We start from the raw sequence: 18,635 nt of genomic DNA, 5'->3' as shown, positions 1-18,635 counted from the left end.
TATTGCACATGTGACACTTCTACGCACGCAGATGCACCTGCTTCGTTAGGCGCAGAATGACCGCCCGGGCAAAAGCCGATGTGCTGGAGAAACCCGGCCGACACCCACTGAGGAATAACTACCTGGTGTCTGGTTCGAACTGGAAACTGCCGCGTGACCCCCCTCACAACTCGTCACCGAGGCGCACCCACTACCGTTAACACGTCTTACAAAGCAACTGCACACAAGTCAGCCATGGCGATAGACGCGGAGACATTTTACGGGAAGAGGAAAAGCGAGAAACCCATCTTCGAAGGAAACATAGAAAAATACGGCATCTTGAAAAGGCTAAAACGGTTCGACCAGTCTGTTTCGCAGGGTATAAGAAAAAGGTGGTTCTACAAACAGCACGAGGCCCTTTCGCATTACGCCCAGATAGTGGAAATAGATTCACACGCGAAGGCAGACACTGATGTGGAGGCGGAGGGGGGGGCACCCCCAAGTCGGGCCGCTTACCCCCGCAACGGACAGGGAATAATCATATACACGGAAGAGATGGAAAACGCCAAGAGGTGCTTCATACTGGACAGCCTCTACCGCTTCCTGAAGTTCTACTGCTTCTACGCCGTGTCGTTGGAAGATATATACTTCGATGAGGGGAAAGTACAAAAATTGTCCTCATGCGGATCGCCACCATGCAAATCACCGCCAAACGAAGGGCGCCCAGGGGACCCGCCGCCAAATGACCAACCGATGCACCTCTACGAACTCATCCTGGCGAACGAAAAACGGTGGCTCTTCTTCGACCTGGAGTGCGACGTGCTGAGCGAACGCCAAGAGAAGGACTGCGTGCTGCTCATATTCCTCATCGAGCTGTGCCTATTCGTGTACGCCAACTTTGACGTAAAAATTTGCCTAAACGATGCCATAATTTTAGATAGCTCCACCAGCGAAAAAATATCTTTCCATGTGATTGTAAAAAATATTCATTCCCTTCACGATGATGATGATTATTATGAATATTTAAAAGATTATTGTCACTTTTTTCAAAATCGCCTGAACAAGTCAGATGATTTTTTTTACGACAAGTATAAGAAAAGGCAAACAAAGTTGACTGCACAAAAGAATCAGAAAAAGCTTCTCCTTTTTGACAACGAAAATTGCATAAAATATTTTGTTGACCTGTTTATAAATCACATCGTGCGAGCGATACAGGAAAGTGAAAACGCGTGCGTCATTAATTTGTCTACAGTTTATATAGAGCGTGAAAAGGGGGTTTCTCTTCCCTGTGAAGACAACGCAAATGAGTGTTCCCTTGGTAGTACTAAAGTGGGAGACCGGACAAGCGATACCCACGAGGGAAGCATCACCAGTGGAAGTGACACCACCAGTTGTAACTTCAAGGGGAGGTCTCCAAATTTGTCTGCGCCAGAGGGGGATCACCATAGGGATGCTTTTTCCAACCCTAACTCGCACAATTGGCAGAGTGAACCCCCCGTTGAGGAGAAAACCCCTCTCGACCTGATAAACGACTTTAGCGAGATACACGATTTGGTGATGGCCATCAGTAGGGGGGAGATTCCCAGCGAGCAGAGGAGCCCCCTCTGTGGAGGGGCACCCAACGGGGGAGGAAACCAACCGAGGGACGCAAAAGAAAGAAAAAAAAAAGGTTCCTACTTCTCCCTGTACAATAAATCACTAAACGATGTAGTGAAAAGTTACGTTGCCAAATTGGAAAAGGCAAAAGGAAACAACTATTTCGACAGAGCAGATGATAATTTCCTCATTCTGCTATTTGCAATGAAGAGGGAAGAGAGTGCAGACAAATCGGCCGAAGAGAATGCCTCCCATGTGGACAACAAAAACGGTGAGCCAACTCTCCAGAAGGATATTCCACCCGTAGAGGACACTGAGGGCACTTCCGCAGGGGAAGAAGCAAACACTCAGGGCGATCTCCAAAATGAGGAGGAACTTTTCCAAATGCACAGAAAAAAAAATGGGGACCACGAAATGGTACTGCTCAAATGTATTGTGGATAACTCTGTGTATAGCAGGAATAGGAACTTCCGCATGATTTTTTCGAGCAAAAAAAAAAAAAAAAATAACAGCAAATTGATGCTCAGCAGGTATAATGTGAAGAGATATAGCAAAGCGAACGTGGACAGTTTGATATTAAAAAGTTTGGTCACCTTTTACCAGGACGAGGATGCCAGTTGTCAAATAGGGGAGGACGTAATTTTTAAGAGGGACCAGGGGGAGAGGTTTGGGCAGCCGCATAGGCAGCTGGGTGAGCAGCTGGGTGAGCAGCGGGATGGGCAGTCGTATGCACAGCTGCTCAGACCGATGCGCGCCCCTCCCCCTATCTCTTTTTCCCGCCTCAGCACTGGCAACGCGAAAAGGTCGCGCAATGGAGCAACGCCCGGCACCACAGAGCTGTACGTACACAGAAGCATTCAGCTGGACGACATCAATCATGCCCACGTGCACACCATTTTAAAAATTATTTTCTTCTGGAATTTTGAATTATATAAAAATTTTAAAAACAATAAAATATATGTAAACAAATTTCAAGGAGAAATAAGTAAAGAATATTTTTACAGAATTGTTTCCATCCATAATAAGCTCCAGTACGACCTCTACATGCATGGCGCAAGCGAGGGGGAAGTCGCCGCATCGGAGGAGTGTCCTGCCCTGGAAAAGGCATGCACACAGGGGATAGACAAAAAAAACATCACATCAAAGGGGATGCAAAGGGAGGGTCATGTGGGCCCCCCGCGGAAAGGCATAATCACACCACAATTTTGCAAAAACTTAGACACATATGATGATTTATTTTTAAAAAATGCAGAATTTTATGCGTACGTCTTGGATGAATATACAAAATGCACACAGATGAAAAATGAAAAAAATTCCTCCCTCCTCTTGCTCATAAAATATTTTATATATTCCATCACATGCAACGCGGAAGAGTACATTCTCCATTTCAGGGAAAACAAATTTTGTAAAAATAAAAACCGCGCACACAAATCGAATCACATATACGTTGTTTTTAACCACCTCAAAAATTTGTTCGTGCAGAAATGCCACGACAGTGAGTGTTCCCACTTCGTTTCGGAGATTTACTACCTCTAGTGGGGGGCATACAAGTGAGGACATCCCCCGAATAGGGGAACTCCGCAGGAGTTGTTCCATCCAATTTTGGCCTTCACTCTGCGGGAAAAAGTCTTCCTCAAAGTAAAGGGTGCATTGGCATTGGCATTTGCCGCGGCCGTGACTACACTTCTGTGCGCCATCACTTGGACAAGATGTCATATCCGCCCTTCAGCAAATCCGATAACTCGCGCTCGTACTTAGAGGCGAACATTTTGTTTTCCACGTGAAACAAAAGTGTGTAGAAGGAGTCCATGTCAAATTTATAATTCAGTATGCTATTTTTCTTTTCATTTTTTAAAAGATTTTTATTGTTTAATAAATTCCTCGTGTGGCATTTCAACCTCTCGGAAATGTTGTCGCTTATGCCAATGTAAAAATATGGCTTTTTTTTTTCTTTCGCGAAAATGCACAAAATGTAAACAACGCTTTTGTTTTTAAAAAAAATGGGGACATCCTCATTCATTGCAATTTTAAACACCTTTCTTTTGACTGCCTCTTCGATTTGTTCCATCGCCACGGTAAGTTCCTTTTCCTGCATTTGGCGGATCTGCTCGCGGACCACTTCCGCGTCCAGAGTGCCGCTCCCCAAGTTTTGATCGTCACTGCAGTTGGGGAAGCCTCCAACATGTGGCTCTTCCCCCCTCACATTTGAATTATCCCCCCGTTTGGCAGCTCCCCCCTCGGGGTCTCCTCTCCGCAAAAATTCCAAACAGTGCGTCACATTTTTCCACCTGCCTCCCTCCAATGTATCCATCGCTTTCTCTCCCCCGGAAGCGTCCCCCCTGTGTGTTCTCCCTTCCTCCGAAGGGCCATTCAAGCAATGTTCAAAAAAATCGTTCATTCTTTCTTTTCCACCCCGTCCTTCTTTACCTTTCACGTACTCCACAAATTTGTAATACAGGGCGTCACTTAAGTTATGTATCAGTTTGTACTTCTGTTGGTAGAAGGTTAAGAGGTCCAGCAGCTTGCCATCAACCTTGGTGTGTCTACACGTTTCCAACGCTTCGCTATTTTTGCAAACGCCATTTTCCAGCGTGGCCCTTTGCTCGTACGTCTGTGTGGCCAAGTAGTTTATTCTTTCATTTATTTTTTTAAAAACGACATTTTCGTTCAGGCAAATTTTCCTCAGCAAGTCGTAGTTGTGTGTGATTATTATTCCGCAGTAGTTTTGGAGGTAGTCCGACAGCGCGCTGATGATCACTGTGTGGGGGGGAGGGAAGAAGGGGGAACGGCGAATGGGTAATGGGTAATGGAGAAGCATTCTTTCGCTGCGCGTGCTCATTTGCTCCCGCTCATATGCACATGCTCGGCGAATCTCCCCTCCTGCGGGGCCGCCCCTCCACATTACCCGCGTTGTCAACCGGCGTCGTCGCGATGCAGGGCTCGTCGAACAGAATGAAAATTTCCCCATCGCGCGAGGACTGCCTGGAGAAGGGGCAGTTTTCCTTTATCTCCTCGATTATAGAATTGATGTAGTAGGTCTGCTCCCTGAAGAGGGACATATTCTCGATCTGCTCTTGGTAGTTTACATTTTTCAAGCTGTAGAATTCGCGGAACTTGGAAACGATGCTCTTCTCCTCGCAGGGCGCGTACATGCCTGCGGGGGGGGAGAGGTGAGGCGAAGCGGTGAAGAAGCGAAGCGGTGGAGGAGCTAAGCGGTGGAAAAAAAGCGAAGAAGCAGTGGAGAAGCGAAACCGTGACGAAACCGCCGAGCGGTTGCGAACCAGCGGGGCTGCCCCAAATGGCCACTTCGCGCCAACTGTGGCGCACCACGGTGAGCCTACCCAGGTTGGCCAGAAAAAGGATGCACAGCAACGTAAACGACAGAGTTGTCTTCCCACTCATATTTTTGCCAGTCAGCAAAATGAACTTTTTCTTTTTTAAAAAAATATCGTATTTGACTAAGTTGTCTTTACTCATGTTGTACGGCTTGGCCCCTAAAATATACGTCAAATTATCATTCATGTAATTTTTTTTTTTATAAATTTTTTTTACCTCTCCGACTGAGTCAGGGTCTACATTTTGTGAAATTTGCTTCTCCTCCTCTTCGCTCAGTTGGATAAAGGGCTCCCCATCTGGGTGGCCCACAGGATCGCTCCTTCCATGTGGATGGTCCGAAGGGTCGCTCCTTCCATCTGGATGGCCCAAAGGATCGCTCCTTCCATCTGGATGGCCCAAAGGATCGCTCCTTCCACCTGGGGTGTTCCCCCCCGATGTGTTTTCCTCCTCGTCGTAGAGGCACCTCTGCATGTAGTGCAGCTTCTCCTCCATGTTGTCGAAGGTCCGCTGTGCGTACGTCACGGCTAGGTGCTTGCAGATGGGCAGGCTCCACTTGCGCTTGATGCTGTTAATCGTGTGGTTGTAGAGGGCCTGCAGGGAGGAGAAGCCAAATTGTGCAAATGAGTAAAGGAGAAGGCGAAGTGCACACATGTGTGAGCCGGGAGGGGGAGACGCAAACTGCGCACATGTGTGAGGCGGGGGGGGAGACGCAAACTGCGCCACGTTTTCCTTGGGCAACCCAACCAACCTGCACAATCTGCAGAAAGTTAGACGCGAAGGAGAGGATATGCACGGAGGAGGAGAGCTGCACATTTACGCCGCGAATAATGTCGTTGATTCGGCGCCTCTTCCGGTCGATGGCGGAGAGGTAGCTCCTGACTCTCCTCTGCACATGTTCAGTCACATAGACGTTTTTCATCACGTCCGATTTTTTATTCAGCGGGTGAAAGAAATGAGCAGACTGGCAATTCTTCTTCTTCCTCTTTACCCCAATAACGTCATTCGTGTTGTCCACTTTGATGCTTTTTTGCAGGCCCTCCAAGTTGTACTTTTTCCCCTCCCCCGTATGTCCATCACCCGCACCATCACCCGCACCACCATCCGCATTTGCATCCGCATCGGCGTAGTCACCAAGGACGGCTTCGAATAGATCCCCCCTCGCCGCTGCCACCTCCTCATTCTGCTGGCTGAGCAAATTCTCGTTAACCAAATTGTGCACCTCACTTTCGTGGTAAAAAACGAATTCGTTAAAGGCGGGGAGTTCAGACCGGTAGGAAAAAGTGGAGGGGTGGAATTCCAAATTGGCCGCCAAAATATTTTCTATGCTCTTCAGCAAATGGTAAAACTTTACAACGTTTAGATTGAAGCTGTTCTGGTGATTCATCACTCGGAAAATGGACGTCAGCAGGGGGTACTCGAATCGGTCCATGCACTTGTGGACGGCCTGCACATTGGTATATATCTTCCTCAAAGTGGCATGGTCTGCTTTTAGGTTAGACAGTAGAGTGACAATGATGCTGTTTCTAAAGGGCCTAACGTTGGGGATGATTAAGTTTTGCTGGTTCCGCTGGATGTACTCGTTTATGTACCTTATATGTTTGGTCACCTCGAAGGGGGGGTAGAAAAGGAAAATGTTTTTGAAGAACTCCATCGACTCGCTGATGTTGATGCTGTTCGAGTCCCGGTTGTCTACGTCCACGATGTTGTAGAAGAGGTAGCTGCTTCTGTTTTCGTAGCAGTGGCTCTGCTTGTACACCCCCATGTTGTAGCTCGTGAAGATGTTCAGCGGGGTGCAATACGAGTAGTACGTGCGCGCAGAGGAGTCCGCCGCGGAGGGGCCGCCGTCACTCCTCGCATAGCTGTCATCCCCCAGGTTGCTGTCACCCCTTACGGTGCTACCGCTATCACTCCTCACACCGCTACCGCTACCGTTATCACCCCTTACGGCGCTACCACTACCGCTAACTCCCCCCACGCGGAACACACTCTTGTTCCGAATGAGCCTGAAGAGGCCGCCCACGTTTATCTGCCGCTTGAGCTTGTCCAAAACGAACAGGTGGAAGCGCAGGCTGCTCGGGAAGTTGCTAAACAGGTAGTAATTCTCCACCCGAAACAGCTGCGTAATCTTGCTGGTGAAGCTGGAGTTCTGGTGCTGATGGATGTACGCCTTTAAAAAATGCGTGTTCTTCAAATATACATTGAGGACGTCGAAGCTTATGTGGTCAAAAATAGAAATCGTCTTCAAGCTGAGGTTAATTTTGCACAGCGAAAAAACGTTCTTACTTTCGATGTAAATGCACACGATTTCCTTCACCACGAAGTGGTCCTCCAAGTCGTACGATTGGAAAAAGAGGTTGCTCCCTTTGTCTGCCGACTCAACCATGTTGTTGCTCTCCCCCTGGCAGTACTGTATGTTGTTCAGGTAAATGGGAAACTCCGGGGTTACGATTTGAGAAAGGTACCTCCTCTTCATCTTCAAAGATTTCTCATTCATCTCCTCATACACGCAGATATTTAAATTGTTGCTAGTGAGGATATGAAGAGCTTTATTAATGCTCGTTTTTATAAACCCACATGACAATTTGTTGCTCATTTTTTTTATATTCAAAAATTCGATTAGGAATATGCAGTCCAGCCCATATGTCTCATAAAAATCTCCAACCCTAACCAGAATTATGCAATTGCTGTGCTTCTTTTTTTCTTCATTTAAAAATTTCAGCAACCCCTTATTTTTGTAATTATCAAAGTAGAGCAAATTATCATCCTTCAGATGCTCCACACAATTAATGGCGTTGATATTTTTTAGCCTCTCCAATTTTTTTACCCAATAAATGGGGATATTCCACTTGTTCTTATACATCTGCAATTCGTAGTCGGATGGCTCGAACTGGGTGCGGGGCATCGTGCAGTTGTTCCCCCCTTCCGCGCCGCTGCGCTCATCCGCGGGGCTGTCCAACAGGCTGTTCGAGATGATGCTCGCCTCGTTCGACACGTCGGTTGACCCAACAGTTGCAACATCTGCTGACCCATCGACCGACCTACTGGCCGCTTCCCCCACGCTGGGCTTCCCCGCGGCCCGCCCCACCTGGTTTATCCGGTATATGTCCTCCTCCCGCGTGTAAACCAAACCGTTCAAGTAGCAGTTGCTCACGCGGGTTGCACTCCTTCTCTTCACATTCACCAGCAGGACCATCTTTCCCCTCCCCAAGCAGTTAAACAGGAGCCTTTTTCTCAGGCACATTGTATGTTTGGAAAAAAAAAAAACATATAGGGCGATCAACAGGTGGAGGCACCTCCCGGTAGTGCTTCTCATTTACGCGGCCTTTTCTTCTCCTTTGCGCGTTTCGCCTCGACTCTCCTGCATTCTTGCGCAGTGAGTTGTGTGTGCGCTCAGGGGGGGGAGCCTCACAGGGGGGGAAGTCACGGAAAGGCACGCACACTCCCTCTCAGTGCTTCCTCTGTGCAAACGTGCCCTATACAACTGGGTAAACTCTCTACACGCGCACGACGCACTCTCCCTCATTTATCACGCACTTGAGAAGGGAGCATTGTAGTTGGCCCCCCCTCCCCAAGAGGGATACACTTACAAACGGTGGGAAAGAAAGAAGAAAAAAATTCCCCCTTCCACATTTTGATCTACAAAAAAGAATGACTCACTTGCCACTCTCTTCAGCTTCGCAAAAATGCTCCTCTGAAAATGTCACCTCAGAGCGGAGCCGCGTCACCACGCCGCCGCTTTCCTCCGCGAAGGGGAAAAAAAAAAAAAAAAAAATCACCATGTGAGAGTAGCAGAATGAATGGCCAACAAAATGGCTGATCATCCGACGTGGTGCACCCCCATTCGAACGAGTGGGGAAAATCCTCAGCGAAGAGACCCACCTGGACAAATAAGCCGCCAAACGGAAAACACACCACGCTGCTGCTACACTGCTGCGTTACCGCAAGGTATGCCACGGAACGGGCAGCCTGTCAACTCAGCAGATATACAGAAGCGATCAAATAGGAGAAGTGCCAATCTGGGGAGAAGCGCCACTCGGGGAAGAAGTGCCAATCTGGGAGGAAGCGCCAATCTGGGGAGAAGCGCCAATCGGGGAGGAAGCGCCAATCGGGGAGGAAGCGCCAATCTGGGGAGAAGCGCCAATCTGGGGAGAAGCGCCAATCGGGGAGGAAGCGCTAATTTGATGCCTTTCACCTCCCCCCCCGAGCGATGATCGGAATCACCATCATCACGGGGTTCCTCGGGGCGGGCAAAACCACCCTGCTGAAGAACCTCCTCAAGCAGAGCCTCCGAAATGGAAAGAAAATCGCCATCATCCACAACGAGTTCACCGAGAATAACAATAATATTGACAAAATTGTGTTCAAGGATATCAACGATATTTATAATTTCCCGAAGGCGGGGGCGGAGAATGAGGGGCGGAATGACTGGCGGAATGACTGGCGGAACGACCGGGGGGACGACCTGACCATCGTGAACCGAATCGAAAGAGACGAGGGGTACATCTACGAGCTGAACAACGGCTGCCTGTGCTGCTCCAACAAGAGCAACTTCGTCAAGCTGATCGAAAATATCCTGGCCATGAAAAGCTCCTACGACTACATCTTCGTGGAAGTGGCGGGGGTCTACGATAACATCCAGCTGAACAATTTGTTGTGGCTAGATGACCTGAACAAGTCAGAAATTTACCTCGACAGTATTGTCTACCTGTTGGACGCCTACAACTTTGTGAAATCCCTCCAGGGGGGGGGTTCATTCCAAGGTGAGGCCGTCCTCACGGAAGATGCTCCACAGGAAGCAGACGAAGGGAAGAAGGAGGGAAGTGTTAACCCCCCCGCGAACGAACAACTAATCGTTTGCGACGTCGTAATTATAAACAAAGTGGACCAAATTAGCGAAGAGGAAAAGGAAAAAATAAAATCCTTCGTTAGGGATATGAACCCCTTAAGCTCCATCTACCTGACCAGCTATGCCACCCTCCCGATGGAAAGCCTAACAGAACTCAAATGTTATGAAAAAAAAAATATAAAAGATGTGCTGGCAAATTCGATGAGCAGTCACTCTGCAGATCGAAACGACGTATTCCACTACAACGACTTTGTTAACTGTTCCCTACAGTATGATCATAGCATCCCCTACCTAGTGCACCTGAGTGGAAAACTAACCCAAATGAAGAATGAATTTCTCCAAACGAGAAGCAAAAACATACTGAAGCAGATCCTTTCTTCTTCAAAAAAAAATATTTTTTCTTTCACAAAAATTAACGAAGCTTTAGTTTCCCTTCTTTGGAGTAAAAACCTGGAAATATACCGCGGCAAGGGCGTTTTTGTCGCCTTCAATGATGATGTCTACAGCCTCAAGAGCAAGCTAACCCTAAATATGTATTACTACCAAAGTGTTGGTGACTTATACGAAATTGACTTAGTCCTGAGTGACCTCCACACGTTCTTTCTCTCTGCCCTGGACGGGCTGCAAACCCAGCTGGGGAGTGGGGCAGAGCTGGCCGATAAGGGGGAAGACCATCCCGCAGAAAACGCCAACCAGGGGGATGACATATCCGACGTTGAGGACTACCTTTCGGACTCCTCCAAAGGGGAAGGAAGCGACACAAGCGGCACTCGTGGCGGAAGCGGCGGAGGAGAGTACAACGTAAAGAACATCCTGAGTGGGGGGGGCGTCTTCACTTCCCGCTTCCTCTTCATAGGGAAACACATCGACGTGGAGGGGGTCAAGCGGAAATTGAACGACTGCATGTGTGGCTAATGGGAGTAGTCGCCTCCCACACGAATGCGCTTCCACAATTGGGGAGGAGGGGAGCATTCCCACGGGGGGGAATAGCCCAATGGATAGATCATCCCCTGCGCTCTTCTCATTTTTTCACGCATTTTTTTTTTTTAACCCCCCCCAACCAGACACGGCTACAAACACACATGTGTGCTCGTGCCTGTTTGGAGCAACTCGCGGGGCCGCGCCTCACACGCGGGACCTCCCCAACCCATTTGTCACTTCATCTTTTCACATTTCAAGAAGCATAGTTCGTTTCCGTGTTCGTCACTGTAAACAAAGAACGAGCCAAGTGAAGGGATGTGGCGAAAGAAACCGCTTTCCCCGCTTCGCTCGCCGGCACAATTGGGAGAAACACATGTGCATGGCAACACAGCAGGGGTGTTGAAAAGGGGGCATCGTCATGCAGGGTGGCGCCGCACGCATAAGCGTGGCGAAGCATGCATATGGGCCGTCGGGGCAAATGGCGCCTACGCTTCTGAAGGTCTACACTTCTACGCTTCTACCAGTCTACCCTTTGCCCGTAAGCGCTCCCCCCCTAGAAGTCGCTGTTGAGGCAAAAGACCTGGTCCTTCCTCTGCGCCATGACCCCCGACTTCTGATAGTCGGCGACCCGCTTCTCGAAAAAGTTGGTTTTGCCCTGCAGAGAAATGAGGTCCATCCAGTTGAAGGGGTTCTTCGCGTGGAATATTTTGGGAGACCCCAGACACTCTAACAATCTGTCCGCCACGAATTCTATGTACTGAGACATCAGTCTTGAGTTCATTCCAATCAAGTCACAGGGCAATGATTCGCAAATAAAAGAGCGCTCCACCTCTACGGCCTCTTTCACAATATTTTGAACCACTTCTTCAGGTAGTTTATTTTCGAGGAGACTATAAATGAGGCAGTTAAAATCTGTGTGGAGCCCTTCATCTCGGCTAATTAACTCATTACTGAAGGTGAGTCCGTGCAATTTGTTCTGCTTCTTAAACCAAAAGATGGCACAGAAGCTCCCACTAAATAGGATGCCCTCCACACATGCATTGGCTACTATCCTTTCTGCAAAAGAGTTGGTATCATTTATCCATTTGGCTGCCCACAAAGCTTTGTTTTTCACAGCGGGGATGTTTTCAATCGCGTGAAAGAGATTCATTCTCTCCTTCTCGTCTTTTATGTAATTGTCAATCAACAAGCTGTATGTCTCCGAATGGATATTCTCTACAGCAATTTGGAAGGCGTAAAATTTCTTTGCCTCGGTTATTTTCACTTGGCGTAAAAATTTGCTCGCTAGATTTTCCAAAACAATTCCATCACTGGCTGCAAAGAAGGCCAACACGTGTTTTATGAAATGTTTTTCATTATCATTTAATTTTTCGAAATCTTTTAAATCGCTGGACAAGTCAATTTCCTCGGCCGTCCAGAAGGACGCCTCCGCCTTTTTGTAAAAATCCCAAACGTCTGGGTACAAAATGGGGTACAGCGTAAATCGGTCCGTCTCTTTGCTCAGGATCTTCTCATTGGCCTCTTTGCTCTTCTGCAAATCGCTAAATTTTTTTTCCTTTTTCGAAAAAATGGGGATTTTGGAAATGTTCAGCACGTCCGCCATTTGTGGGAAATTGACTCAGGAGGGGGGGAAAAAAAAGGTGGTACACACAAAGGGCTACACACAAAGGGGTTAACTCAATAGGAATACACTCAACGTGGGGAGTATCCTAACACACCGTATGCAAGTACACTACCGCGCGGGTGGATCATCAAATTGCCAAGCGAGCAAAGGGAATAGGCCAACACAAGGAGGTATACACAAGCGCGAGCAGAAAAAAAAAAAAATTGCAATAAAAAAATTGTAATAAAAATATTATAGTAAAAAAAAAGGGCACACTTATCATATGCTTGCTACAAAAGCACTCTTTTATTTTTTTTTTTTGCACAGGGATGCTGCACGCGACGTGGAAAAGGAGCTTTTGCCGACGTGGAAGTGAGAGAGTGAAAAAATACGAAATTGCGAAAATGCAAAAATGCAAAAATGCAAAAATGCAAAAATGCAAAAATGAAAAAATGCAAAAATGCAAAAATACAAACATACAAACGTACAAAAGGAAAAAAAAAAATGCTTGTCACGGGGGAAAACTTTCATAAAAATAAAAAGAAAAAACGAACGCCCGAATGAACGCAGGCCGCGCCAACGGGCAATCGAAGCATCGATAAGCAAAGGAGGCCGTAGGAAGGGGGGAGCCTTGGGAACATACCCTAACCCGATAGGCAACTCGAAAGCACGTAATTAATGCAGGAACGAACGAATTTTTTTTTATTTTCCCCCCCTACGTTGCGAGGCGGGGGGGGCTTCTCTGTACGCCATGTGTACCGTTCGAAGGACGCCACATGTGCACACTCGCCTCGTGCGAAATCGTGTGCATGCTCGTTAGTTGGGGGCCTCCGAGTGGCTGCCCTGCGAAGGTACTGCGTGCCTATCTACACGAGTTTGCGGCTCGGGAAAGAAAAATAAAAAAGCAAAACAATGCCAAGCAATGCCACGCAATGCAAAATAAGGCAAAAACGAACGAAACAAAATCCGCCTTACGCCATGCGCGTGCATCGGCGGCGCCATGGGAAAGGGAAAGCACATGCGCATTTGTCTCGGAAGCTCGCATTTGCTTGCCTGCCGAGTGCTTGCCTACCGACTGCTTACCTGCCGATTGCTTCCACTCCTCTCGGCAGTTGTGTGGATCCCCAATTCGATGACCCAAAAATTGACCTCAGGGGAAGTGGCATAAACTCGCGAATACGCACGGCGCCTTCCCCAGCTTGGCTAAACCCATCGTTCGAGATAGCAGTCGCTTCATGAGACATGCAATGGGCATATTAGCCAGTGAACTGAAGGAGTGTGTTTCTCTTCCACCACATTTGCCTAACCATCGCAGAGTTCACCTCGTCTCCTCCGTTGCATTCTCCCATCGGACTTCGCCATGTGGTGCCCATTCCACGTCAATTTAAAAAAAAAAAAAACGATTCTTCCAAATTGCCCACTTTAAGGTTCACTCTGATGTGCTAAATTTTGCCCATCTTTGCATCACCTTTCATGTGCCTTTTTTCTTTACCGATGGGGGATCCCCTCAGTGTGGTGTAAGGTCATGAACAAACACGGGAAGGAAACCCCCTACCCACGCCGTCACTGCAACGGTGCCAAAACGGTTATACAATGCTGCCTCTCACACACTGGTATGTGCAAAACGAAGGTGTTCTTTTACCCCCCACAGGGGGGGTATGCTTAGGTGTAATGCATACTACAGCAACGCACTGCTTGGAAATACTTCCCCGCGCTATGGAACAATGTCACCTTTAACGCCAGGGGCAAATGTCGTGTAAGTCTGCCACTCCCCCCGCTGCACACACAAAAAGAGCTGCTCAGACCTACTGAACTCCCTCCATGTGGTCGAACACACAGGCGTAATGGCACGTGCCCCACTACACTGCGACGAAATTGCAGCTTCACACGTGAGACGCTGCACCAAACTTGAGGCCATTTAACTCAAACGGTAATTGAAGGAAAAACCAAGTCGAACCCATGTGGTCCCAGGGGAAACAAGTTAAAAATTAAAAAAAAAATGAAAAATTCATAATCCCAACTGCGCAATCGTAAGTAGTGCAGCACAACTTGCAAATTTGGTGCTCATGTTCACTAAAAAAAAAAAATTAAATAAAAAAAAAAATAACTAAATAAATAACTAAATAAATAACTAAATAAATAAGCAACGTCCTGGGATGGCTATGCATAACGCACGAGGAAATGCGTCCCCCACACACGCGGCTGCAAATCAAATCAGCATCACCACTGGAGGCAAAAACGCAACTGCGCTGCCAAGCACAAAAGGAGTAGCGCGCACGCATATATGCATATGCCATGAAGAATTTTAAAAATTAGGATTCATAAAGGGCATCAAAAGGGAGGAACCAAATTGGGCAAACTGAGGTAATTGCGCAAATTTCCAAAGTCGACAAAAAAAAGGAAAAATAAAAAAAAAAATGACGGGGGAAAAAGAAAAAAGAAATGTGACGGGGGAAAAAGAAAAAAGAAATGTGACGGGGGAAAAAGAAAAAAGAAATGTGACGGGGGAAAAAGAAAAAAGAAATGTGACGGGGGAAAAAGAAAAAAGAAATGTGACGGGGGAAAAAGAAAAAAGAAATGTGACGGGGGAAAAAGAAAAAAGAAATGTGACGGGGGAAAACTCCCAACTGCTGCAAAAGAAACCGACTTGCATACGATATACAGTACCGCTAACGGGCGAATAATCTACACGCGCGTAAAGATGAAGCGGCGCCCAGCTGGGTCGCTCCTCCCCCCGTACATCTGTGTAAATGTACATCTGTGTAAATGTACATCTGTGTAAATGCACATCTGCGTAAATGTACACCTGTGCGAAACGCGCAGGGAGTGGAAATGGACGCCCCCATTGCCCGCACACCGCCTGCCTGCACACACCATATGACTGCTCCACTACCCACCGAGCTGCGCCTCCCGACTCAGATCTTCCCAATGCACTTCCTGCAGAGGGGGCAGTCGTTGTTCCTCTTCAGCCACGTGAAAATACACTCCTTGTGATAGTAGTGCAGGTAGTTGCAAGGCAAAATGCAAATGTCATCGTCATTTAGGTATTCGACGCAGCAGATGGAACAAACATAATCGGAGCTCTCGATGTTTATGTGAAAGGAATTTTCCTCCGCGTAATTTTCATGCACTTGCGCGTTGTCACTTTCCAGGGCATTTTTTTTCTTCTTCAAAACTTTCTGGAAGTACTCAAATACGGCTGCTGACTTGCCGTCTTTATTTGGCTCACCATTGGCTTCGTCGCTGGCGTTTGGAACTTCGCGGCTGTTGTCGTAGCTCGGGGGGGGGTGTTGCCTGGCATTATCCCTGGCGTTATCCCTAGCGTTATCCCTGGCGTTATCCCTAGCGTTATCCCTGGCGTTACACCTAGCGTTATCCCTGGCGTTACACCTAGCGTTATCCCTGGCGTTATCCCTGGCGTTATCCCTAGCGTTATCCCTGGCGTTATCCCTAGCGTTATCCCTGGCGTTACACCTAGCGTTATCCCTGGCGTTATCCCTACCATTTTGATTTCCGCCCTCCCTGTCGCTTGCTTGCGCCCCCCCGCGATTGGAGGACCCCCCTCCCCTGCCAGTGGCTCCCCCAGCGCGATCATAGAAAAGGTGCCGCTCCAGGTTGCTCCTCGTGCTGCTGTTGCCGCTGCGGGTTGGCCGCTCATTCGCGCTGCTGCCCCGCACGCAGGACGTCGCCGTAGATATCGTATTCCCGTCCGCATTGCAGTTTGACGTGGGTTCCACTGCCGCAATGTCGTCCCCCTTGTTCTCACCACCGGACGCAGCAATCCCTGTGCCTGCCTCCACCGCGGTGGTCGTCATGGCCTCCCTCGTACCTGTCACTCCCTCCTGTGGAGTCGACCCCCCCTCCCCGTTGAGCTCCCTCCAGTTGGTAAAATAGGCGCTACGAAAGCAAGCCTCCTCCTCACAGTACTTCCTATACTCCATATATTTCATAATTTTCAATTTCTTCAAAATCTTCTTCGGCGTGGGACTCTTCCTCTTCATAAAAATTAAAATCAAAATGACAATTATGAACAGAATCCTCAAAACGATGTATAAAAATATTGGCATAAAATAATATATGATAGCTAAAATGATGGTGAAAGAAAAGATGGAGCTTATGGGGTACGTTTTGCCTTCAAAAAAGTAAATATAAGCGCACATGGAAAAGTACACCAAAACAATAACATGAATTTTGGCCTCCACCGATTTTAACACTTTTGAAACTTCTGCTTGTCTCAGTAACACCAACGACATATATAAATTTAGGCAAAGATGTAACCCTAGCATGCTTAGGAGCAACCCACAGAAGTAGGTCATTATCTTCTCCTTCTGCGAAACAGAAGATGGCTTCATAAAATCGTGGAATAAAATTCCCATCAGTAATATAACCATCAATAACAAAGTCCCATGTATAAAAATTGAACATATGTGGAAATTTCGATATGCTCTTCGGGATAAATTTAGGTCTTCTTCTAACATGAAGCTGCCCGTACTCTCTGCGTTCTCTTCGGGTCTGTCATCCGCTGAGAAATTTCCTTCATCCAGCGGTGCGTCCTCCTCCACATTTAGCGCGCCACCGCTGTTTGCAATGAGCTCACCATTGCTCGTCGGTGCAGCATTGGGGGGCCCATCATCAACCACGTGAGTGTTGCTATGCCCCTCTCCACATGCGTTATCATTCGGGGAGGCTTCTACATTCGGGGCGTTCTCTACATACGTACCGTTGCTACTAACTTGGGCGTTCGATTTAGTCTCCGCGTCGACTCCATTTTTAACCTTTTTTGCCTCATGGAGGATGCCTTCAGGTTGCGCCTTCTTATCACCGTCCGCCTCTGTTCGGGGATTTTCCTCACCAGAAATGTTGGTCGTTCCTCCGTCAATGTTGGATGCCTCGCCACTGCAGCCGACACACAAAACGCTACTTCCCAACTCGTTTTCCACAACTGGAGAGCAATTTCCCACCTCTACAGAACCCTCATCATTTGCCTCGCCTTTCATTTTCTCCATTCGAAGGGAAATACTCTCACCATTTGTAGGTGGCACATCTTTGTCATTTTTATCTGCGCCGATGGCTTCTTCCTTCCTTTCTCGTTCTGCTATGCTGACCTCATTTCCTGTATGTTCGCTAATGCTCATTATATGTATGACGTACAGAGCGCGGCGAGTGGACTAAGCTGCTGCTTTCAACTTGGCTGAGGCTCGGGTCCTTCTGCGTTTACCCCCCCCTGTTCAGTAGCCCCTAAGTATGTACATACGTACATATGTACATATATATATACATATACGAATGTATTTTTTTTTTTTTTTTTTTTTTTTTTTTTTAATTTTGGCTAGCTGACTTGGTCTCCGGGCGGGGGGGAGTACTCCTCTTCCAAAAAAGCGAAGAAACGCGCGGGTTTCTCAAAATTACGAATATTCTCAAATTGTCAAAATGGTTAAAATTATCAAAATTTTCAACAGTTTGGATATCCTCAAAAAAAAACAAAAAAAAAAGCAGTAACCATAAATTATAAATTATAAATCAAATCACAAATTACAATTGGCGGAGTTCGTTGTACATTCATCATACCTATGCAAAGTCGGTGGAACTTCAAAACGGCGTTGTTTTTTGGGGGGAAATAAACGCTGATCTATTTTTTGCAAGCGGGAACGGTTGCTTTTTTTCGTACACGTTAACACTGCTGTATCACTGTAACGTCACTGCGTTCGTAGTACCACGTTGAGTGCTATGCCGAACGAGTGGGATGTATCCTCTCACTGTATATTACTACACTGTGTTAACTGCTAATTTTGTCAGTTCTTCCAGGACGATATTTGCACCTGCTTTGTGTGACGCCGTTTTGCATGTCCCTTTTTAGACTCTCCACCAAAGGTATGACAGACAATTAGCGGAAAGACCCCAATCGGGTTCCTGCTGAGAAAGCGCAGCGCGTCGTTCCCCTCTTGTATAGTGTCCGCGTCCTGTATCGTAAGCGCACAAAACAAACAAACGCTTGGGGGAGGGAGTACTATGCGCTGGACATAACTATGAAATGTAAATATTGTTGTACTCTACGCAAGGGTAAAAAAAAAAAATATGTTTTTAAAATGGGGGCAGCAAAAGCAGTGCGCTTAACGCGGTGATCATATTGTTTTTCAAAAAATATCATCTCATCAATTAATTTTTCCAAATTTGCGGAAGAACTGGAAAATTGTTATAAAAGCCAGTGGGCGGCGAAAACATTTCCCTGTTATGGCGAAGGGGAAAATAGCAAGGTAAGAAAAGAAAAGGAATAAATATGGCAAAAAAGGAAAGCAAAAAATACGGCAAAAAATACGGCAAAAAATACAGCTTAAAAACACAGCAAAAAACGCA

General features: G+C 47.2%; 5 protein-coding genes across 5 annotated transcripts; 2 read left to right on the top strand and 3 right to left on the bottom strand.

The window, feature by feature from the left end:
• Window positions 1-234: 234 nt before the first annotated feature.
• PVX_086170 (hypothetical protein, conserved) lies at window positions 235-3,111 on the top strand (the record flags this gene model as incomplete). Its single annotated transcript, XM_001616847.1, has 1 exon — window positions 235-3,111. The coding sequence occupies one exon, from the start codon at window positions 235-237 to the stop codon at window positions 3,109-3,111; it is 2,877 nt and encodes a 958-aa protein (XP_001616897.1).
• PVX_086165 (hypothetical protein, conserved) lies at window positions 2,847-8,152 on the bottom strand (the record flags this gene model as incomplete). Its single annotated transcript, XM_001616846.1, has 4 exons — window positions 2,847-4,332; window positions 4,481-4,729; window positions 4,917-5,502; window positions 5,660-8,152. 4 exons carry the CDS (start codon window positions 8,150-8,152, stop codon window positions 3,272-3,274), a joined length of 4,389 nt encoding a protein of 1,462 aa, XP_001616896.1. The 3' UTR covers window positions 2,847-3,271.
• Window positions 8,153-9,118: 966 nt separating this feature from the next.
• Window positions 9,119-10,672, top strand: PVX_086160 (hypothetical protein, conserved; the record flags this gene model as incomplete). Its single annotated transcript, XM_001616845.1, has 1 exon — window positions 9,119-10,672. One exon carries the CDS (start codon window positions 9,119-9,121, stop codon window positions 10,670-10,672), a length of 1,554 nt encoding a protein of 517 aa, XP_001616895.1.
• Window positions 10,673-10,914: 242 nt separating this feature from the next.
• On the bottom strand, window positions 10,915-12,775 carry PVX_086155 (ribonucleoside-diphosphate reductase small chain, putative). The gene has a single exon (XM_001616844.1). The coding sequence runs from the start codon at window positions 12,279-12,281 to the stop codon at window positions 11,232-11,234; it is 1,050 nt and encodes a 349-aa protein (XP_001616894.1). The 5' UTR covers window positions 12,282-12,775; the 3' UTR covers window positions 10,915-11,231.
• A 2,421-nt stretch (window positions 12,776-15,196) lies between these two features.
• On the bottom strand, window positions 15,197-17,416 carry PVX_086150 (circumsporozoite protein, putative; the record flags this gene model as incomplete). Its single annotated transcript, XM_001616843.1, has 1 exon — window positions 15,197-17,416. The coding sequence occupies one exon, from the start codon at window positions 17,414-17,416 to the stop codon at window positions 15,197-15,199; it is 2,220 nt and encodes a 739-aa protein (XP_001616893.1).
• Window positions 17,417-18,635: the final 1,219 nt, after the last annotated feature.

This window comes from Plasmodium vivax, chromosome 13 (genome assembly GCF_000002415.2).
Source record: "Plasmodium vivax chromosome 13, whole genome shotgun sequence".
Lineage (NCBI taxonomy): Eukaryota > Apicomplexa > Aconoidasida > Haemosporida > Plasmodiidae > Plasmodium > Plasmodium vivax.
This window is presented reverse-complemented; position numbering and strand designations above follow the sequence as displayed.

Excerpts from the sequence above, each read along its gene's own strand:
- PVX_086155 (XM_001616844.1), bottom strand. The coding sequence starts at position 12,281 with ATGGCGGACGTGCTGAACATTTCCAAAATCCCCATTTTTTCGAAAAAG.